The sequence below is a fragment of the Lactuca virosa genome, chromosome 3, assembly GCF_052849685.1.
Source record: "Lactuca virosa cultivar CGN04683 chromosome 3, Lactuca_virosa_CGN04683_v6, whole genome shotgun sequence".
Lineage (NCBI taxonomy): Eukaryota > Viridiplantae > Streptophyta > Magnoliopsida > Asterales > Asteraceae > Lactuca > Lactuca virosa.
Window position 1 is genome coordinate 87,677,585 of NC_136428.1, and position 8,102 is coordinate 87,685,686.

The window sequence follows — 8,102 nt, forward strand, 5'->3', positions numbered from 1 at the left end:
AAATAATAATAATAATATCAACATTAATAAATAATTTTTTTCCAATCCTTTAATGATTTTGTTGCAAATTTCCGAATGTTTTCGAAATGAAAAAAAAAATTGTCATTGATTCGTCACTAATTAGCGACGTAATACTTTTGTATTAGATATCGTGAAAGGATACTTTTTCCCGAACAGGTTCTATACAAATAAAAACTAAGGATTTTTAGTTATTAGCTATAACTACTTTTGAAAAAAATAAAAATAAAGTAAGGAGTTGATAAAAGTTATTATGAACCTCTTGAAAGGGTAAAAGTAAAACAGTGGAGGTGCTCTAAATTCTAAACATTTATTACTTACACATATTTGAACAACCGACTGCAACTACATTTTAAAAGTTACATTTGTAGTTTTCTTTTCTTCATTTTTGAAGGCCAAGATTAATTTAATTAAAGCGCTAGAATATATTTGTAGTTTAATTTAGGGAATATAACTTATCATATGGTTGTCAAAATCGCGATCCTGATCGTAGGATCTTACGATCCTACGATCCTAAGTATGAAAAACGATCCGGATTGTAAACAGATCGTATTTACGGTAGGATCGCAAGTAGGATCGTAAGATCGTAGGATCGGGATCCAATCCGACCCTACCTTTCCTTGATTTTTTTTTTTTTGTAAATAAAATCATTTTACCACTTTATGTCTTTTACCCGCTTACCAAGTTATCGTTTATCATTTTATGGTGTGACTTATTACTAATATTTTGAATTTTTATATAACTTTTGAACAAAAAATTTAATGTTTAAAATATTTTTCATGTATTAAAATTATGTTTCATTTTGTAGGATCTTAGGATCCCGATCTCGATCTTGCAAACCCAAAAACAATCATATGTAGGATCCCGATCTTATCAAGATAATTATTTTTTTTATTGTTTACATTGTATAACCTTTTGTTTAACACATCTAACCTATTTTGTCATATGTCTTCTTTTTTTTCGCCACATTTTCTGGTTTTTTTTTTCATTTTTTTATTTTTCACTTGTTATTTTTTAGGTTTTTTATTTTTTTTACATTAAATTTTCAGAATTTAAGGTTATATATAGAAGATTTTGATTATATTCATATAAGATTATCATTATATTAATTTGAGAATCCATTGGTTGGCGTTCGTATATATAGATGTTACAATTCTAAAACATCTTAGAATAAATTTACATAAATGTTACAAAAACGATGATTTTCTCTTTTTTCAATTACTTTATAAAATGTTTAATGTTTACACATAGATATTAAACTTTTATTTTTAATAAAATCGTATAGTATACGAGTCTCACACCTAATCTAAGTAGATATGTAAAAAAATTTATTAAAAAAACAAAAAGATAATTATTCTGATAAGTTATATTACTTTTAATTTAGTACAAATAAAATGCACAAATAGAGCAACTTTAAATTGTAAACAAGATGTAGCTATTATTTTTTGCATCAGAACCATAAGTATATTAACTTTGTTGTTCATTCACTTATATTTTCTGTGAAATTTAAGTATGACAAGGTAAAATGTAAAAACTTTTGGTCTAACTGGAGTTGCCATAGCACAACCTCTCTTTCAAGTAGCGTTGTAATTGATTTCTTCAACCAAATATCTTAAATCGAACTTGCCATTGTTGCATTTCACAGCCCTCACGACCTCTAGGAAAACATCAATGGTGCACGGAATCACCAGCTTGTCTTTCTGAACGAACCCAAATTCTTCAGCAGTCTTCTCTAATAACATCTGGAAGAGAGGGTGAGAAAGATGAGCTGTGTGAACAACAAACCGTCGTCTCTCCTCTCCAACGTATAATGCAATACATCCTCTGGGGGTACTCACGCTTGATTGATGCCCTTGTTTATTGTCGCCATGATCACTGCTTAACAGACACTCGTAATGTAATGGCTCAGAACCCTGACTGGTGCAAGTCCTTATCCTAATCTTGTTTCCCAGTCTCTTGACGAATCCTATTTTCTTGCCCAACATTTTTTAGAGTGAGCAGTCTGTTTACCAGTTTCTAGAGAAGAACCAAATTAAGTGGGAGGGTATCGTAGAAGGGGAAGTGCTGATATATAAAATGAAGACAGCTTAACTTTCAGACTTGTTAAATTATTGTAGGGATATGATTAAATGTCCCAAGGTATCGTCTTCATGTGCTTTATACATATTATATGTTTTTTTAATGGTTGCATTCATTTTAACCAAAAAAAAAAATTGAAAATAGGTAGAGAAGTAGCAAAGATTCTGTCTAAATACGTTGCATGATTTACAAATGTGCACGAGTCAACGAGTTAATTTTCTTATCTACGGATGAGGTTTAGTTACGGCACACCAAGACTTGTTTTTGAGCATGACCATGTTCTGTCAACGAATGAAACATTGATCGATAAAGATATGCAGTATATTCAAGCTTTTTAATTATTACTTACACCCGTTACAGGTCTAATGCATTCGGTTAAGTCTTTTCAACAGAAAAGACTCCATACCAACTTCCATATAGGCCCGACCCCCTAGATCTTAATTATAATGGATGGTAGAATATGTCTAATTAAATCATGGATTGAAATTCCATATCTATAGAATATGTATTCTCAATGAAGGATATAAGAACTTGAGTATGCCGGTTGGACCAATACTAGATCTTTATCTTTGTATATGATATTATTTATATATGAGAATCAAAATTTATGGTGATGCCTTAACACCCTTCATGAATTTCAATAAATTTTTATGGTTCAAAGTCTTAGAAATTTGGATGCAATCATACAGCACTACCCATAGTGGAAATTATATATAGCAAATATTCCTTAAATATATTACAATTGTTATCTTGAATCTGTATAAATCAAAAATTATATATACAACTATTATGAACGTTATGGGGACGTTCGGATGTGTTACAAAACACCCTTTTTAGTTTTATTACGATTCAAAAACTTCATTCCGATGAGTTTTGAATTTATTGAAAGAAAACTAATCTGAATGGAATTATAAACTGAACTAGCCATTACTTAATTTTCATCAAATGATTTCTGAATATTAAACTTATAATGACCACTTTAAAAAGCATACATCCAGATACTCAATGGATTATTAATGATCAGTTAATTGGATGGATATAGTATTTATCTACCTTTAGTAAAATGTATCTTCAAATTATAACTAGTTACCACATATTTTATTAGTTAAACAATTTGCAAAATCAAAAGACAGCCGATTACAAAGATTTCTTCGAAAAAAACAAAAATAAAAAATAAACTTTACTTTTATCATCAATCAGTTGTTATACATATACTCTATTGCCCCGTGAACATTTTACTAATTTTTTAATCCGAACTCAAAACTTACAGGCCTGTTGGCTGTATTGAACACCGGAGCATGAAGGTGAGTATATATCTGTCTTTTGGAGCCGTGCGATTAGGTATGTACTTGGTATATCAAGAATAAAAGACCGACCACTTTTTTATCAAAATCTTTATAGCATGAATATGTTCCTCAAAGCATAACAAGAAAACAAACACACAGGAATATATGGTTTGCTACAAGTGTCTTATCTCTGATCTTGGTTTGGTAGCTAGCTTTATTTTGACTAATTAAATATACTTCCCATGCCCGAAACAAAACAAATAAAATACCCATATGTAACACTAATTATTTTTCGGGAATAGTCATAACTAATAATATATTTTTAAGATAAAATACAAACCTTATATGTCTAGGGGAAACCTCTCATGTACAAAAAGCTTGTAAACAAGTCTAGCTGTTACTACTACATCCCTAGAATGGGTCGCTTTTGTAGATTATACGACCACCGAGGAATATTATGTTGTAGTCATTTATAGTTAAGTCCATATATCTTTCATAATACTGTGTTTGCATCTAAACGCCTTATTATTTTGTATTATAAGGGGAAGTCAGTAGCAACAAAAATGGTGTGTTCCAAGTCTGTTTATCAAGATACGACGGGAGTGTTCCAAGTCTGTTTATCAAGATACGACGGGACGAGGTGGATATGTACATTTGAAAGAGAAAATCTTATAGATTATATAATGTTTGTTTATGTTTTTCACATGTATAACAAAAATGGTACATTGCACTTAATAGCATCGTACCTTCGTTTATCTTGTTTTAACTTTACATGTGTATTTGATAATTATAAGATCCAAAATAAAGAAATTGACCAAATGAAGAACCCCCGCTTGTTTAATATGGTTGAAAGGAAGGTTAAACAAAGTCAGACAATTTCCTGTAGATCTGTGGGAGATAAACTAGTAAGTTTGACTACATATTTTGTTATTACTTTATGTTTATTTTCGTATAATAACTTATTTTCCATATTTTGTATGCAGAAATAAACTGGGGACAAGATCAAAGAAGGAACCTTGAAGGTTGATCAGCGCACTGATGCCATGACAGTTGTGAGGTTATGCAAGAGGAGTGGGAAGTGGAGTGACATACAACAGGTATTTTAATCTTCCTCGAAACAGAAACGCATCAGATGAAAAGTTGCATTGATTTAAGCTAAACTTGATAATGAAAGACAAGAGCATGAAAAAAAAAGTAATCAAGAACTTGTTCGACCAGGTGGCACAAACATAAGGAATGGTTACTAAACTAATGAGTCAGTTGGCTGGACAATGGGAGAAGTTACAGTCATTGTCAACTCAATTTACAATATCAAAGTAATGACACTTGTTGTAATTTTGCTAACATTTTGCTTTTCTATTTCTAACAAATGCATTTCTTAATTTATATTGCAGGTGTCTCCAGTAGACATTAATCCTAAAGCTAGCAATACTCATCAAGAGGATGGAACACCCTTAAGTGTTGTTGGATATGGGAAGGATGCAAGCATTCAGAAGTCTAATGGACTTGCAACTTCAGAAAAGGAAATAGAAACAATGGTAAGTTATAAAACATTTATATTACATTGATTTTTTATTCCCACATGTGATTTTTGAATTTTACATACATGACTTACTTACCTTGTTTTATATAGGAAATTCATAACTATGTGAGATTTAACAAAACGCATGAATCACAACAAAATGTGTCTCCACGTCCAGAGTAACAATCACCACCAATACTACCACAAGTATGTATTTTGACATGTCCGTATTGATCGGTTTTACATGTATTAACGTGGATAAATCCTTCACACTTAAGGGTATATGCAACCTAAAGATCTAAGTCATAACACTATTGGTGTAACATTCTATTGGACAACAAGAACCCTCTAACCCTAGGAATTTTGAAAATTGTAGAAGAAAAACCATACCTTTTGATTATTGTAGTAAACAATCAAGAATCATTTTCTTCAATAACTTGGAAGCTAGCACCATAAGTGTTGTGCCTCTGATGGTTCACACTCAACACTAGCAACAATAAGCTTTTGAGAGAGGAGAAGAGATATGAGATTTTCGGCTATCTCTAGAGTAGGAGGAGTTGGCAAAAGATTTAAGTTTAAATGATCCTTTTATAGTGCAACTTGGAAACCCTAGATAACCTTAAATGAATAAAATAATATTTATTCAAATTGGTAATTATTCAGCTTCCTATTTATCTGCAAGGAATATTCCAGATACCCTGGAATACCCTATAATTCGTTCACTTCCTTCCAAGGAAGGTTTTGAACTCTTTCTTGTTCAACTATTAAACAATTGCACATTAACCCATGCACTTTTAATTAATACAATTAATCCCAAAATTAATATGTTTAATTTTTGATCAATTATTAAATAAATAATACTATTTCTAGTTAATATATTATTTCCATAACATATTAATAAATTCATTTATTACTATTTATTAGTCATATAATAAATCAATAAATCAGTCACTTTCTTTAAAAGTCATCATATTCAATTACTACGTTTGAGGGCAACCCAAAAGGACTTTGCTAATGATTCAAGATTATACTAATTCAGTTATCGGCTTAGTGAAACATCCCAAAAATACATACCCAAAATTTCTTTTTTAAAAACATTTATAAAACCATAAATATCATCATCATCATATAAAATCATAAACCAAGTATCTCAAAATATCGTAGTATCTGTCAACATGTCAAGAACTCATAACAAATATCAGAGTAAATCTCCCAGGCTAGAAAACTATGGTGTGTACCATGCGATCATCCCGAACCCTTCCCTTTGCTAGCTGAAGTACCTGAAACCAAACTGAAAACTGTAAGCACGAAGCTTAGTAAGCTCCTCCAAACTACCACATACCATACACATATAACATGCAACTAAGAGATACGGGCCCCGCCCACACTCCGCTGACTCTGAGATACGGGCCCCGCCCACACTCGGCTACTATGAGATACGGGCCCCGCCCACACTCAGCTGCTATAAGATACGGGACCCGCCCACACTTAGCTACTAAACATACATACAAGTATCACACAGACAACAAGTATAACTAAATCTACCAATCATGCATACATTCATAATCAAACTAGGCTATGAGATACGGGCCCCGCCCACACTCGGCTACTATGAGATACATGCCTCGCCCACACTCAGGGTCTAACATATCATACTACGGGTTGGCCTTGGTGCTGTAGACCCGCTCCTACTGAAGGAAACTCACCTCGCAAGGCTGAACGCTGAAAACTCGAGTGAGAAATCCCTGGCTGCTGCTCCGACGACTCTCCGGCTATCAATTCCATTATAACACTTAATTAGAATCTGATAATCTACCTTAGGTTAAAATGACCATTTTACCCCTGCTCTAGTTTTGGACCATATCCAAGGCCCAATTCCAACTAATATTTCTAAGTCCGCTAATGGCCCATTAAGGCCCACTAATGGCCTACTAAGGCCCACTAATGGCCCAATTTTCGAAATTGGGCCCAACCTCTTAAATGGGCTTTCCCTGACCCAACCATGTCCTTAGTCCAATCATCTGACTTCTGATGGCCCACTAAGGCCCAATAACTGATAAGCCCAAAGGTTGGCCCAATCTGAGGCCTAAAAGGTGAGAAGCCCAATACTGTTGAGTACGCGGGGCGTACTCCCCTGTACGCTAAGCGGAGTGGCTGAATAACGCGTATGTTGCGCGTACCTGCATGTACGCCCAGCGTACTTCCCTACTAAGTCACTTTTCCCATTAAGCACTTAATACTCATTTCTAGAGGCTATAACTACATATCTAAGTCCTTTTCAACGTCCTAATCCATAAAGTCGATCACTTGGTGGCTTGCAACCCACCAAATGAGTCCGAACATAAAACAATAGTAACTAACTCCATAGAAATGGCTAGATATCATGCATGGTTCCATAAGAGCCTCAAAGATGGAAACTTTACTGCTAAAGGAATACTTTGAGCTCTAAGGGTGGCAACCCTAAGCTCAAACGAAGTTGCATGTTAAAGATCCATCCTTTTGACCTAAAAAGGTCCAAAGCTCCATAATCCTATATCTAAGCTTCTAAGAGGAAAGTTAGGAGCTTTATACCTCCTTTGAGTGCCAAAAGATGAAATAATCCCAGATCCTTGAGCTCAAGATACTCAAGTTCTTCTTCTTCAACTCGTCTTCTCTTCTTCCAATCCTTTCTTCACCAAAAATGAGCTCAAGAGGTTAAACACACACAACAATGGAGTATGAGGGTGAATTGGAGTTTTCTGAGGGTAAGGGCTGGTAAGGAGGCCAGGGGTGGCTATAATGGGGTATTTATATGTCTTAAACCCTAAAAATTAGGGTTTTGGCATCTGCTCACGTACGTTGTGCGTACTCCTGGTACGCTGCGCATACGTGCCCCCTCCCCCCTCCCCCCCTCCGGTATCCAATGCACGCCTCTACGCCCAGCGTACGTCTTATGGGCGGCCCAATTCTTTGGCCCATTTGCTTAAGTCCAATCCAATAGTCATTTTTATCCATATTTAGCCCAACAATAATTTAAGAAATATTTAATAATTAATACCTCAAATGACGGTCGTTACACTTAGACACCTAATCCAACACACACACACACACACACACAGATATATATATATATATATATATATATATATATATATATATATATTCATTACTTTAATTAATTGTGATGCATATATGCCAAAAATCATTATTTTTTTAAG

General features: G+C 33.8%; 1 protein-coding gene across 1 annotated transcript; it reads right to left on the reverse strand.

Annotated features, from left to right (window-relative positions):
- Positions 1-1,592: 1,592 nt before the first annotated feature.
- On the reverse strand, positions 1,593-2,003 carry LOC145163770 (auxin-responsive protein SAUR27-like). Its single transcript, XM_079082548.1, has one exon. It carries the CDS (start codon positions 2,001-2,003, stop codon positions 1,593-1,595), a length of 411 nt encoding a protein of 136 aa, XP_078938674.1.
- Between the last annotated feature and the right edge of the window lie 6,099 nt (positions 2,004-8,102).

What these genes read in the sequence shown, in the direction of transcription:
- LOC145163770 (XM_079082548.1), bottom strand. Translation starts at nt 2,003, where the DNA reads ATGTTGGGCAAGAAAATAGGATTCGTCAAGAGACTGGGAAACAAGATT.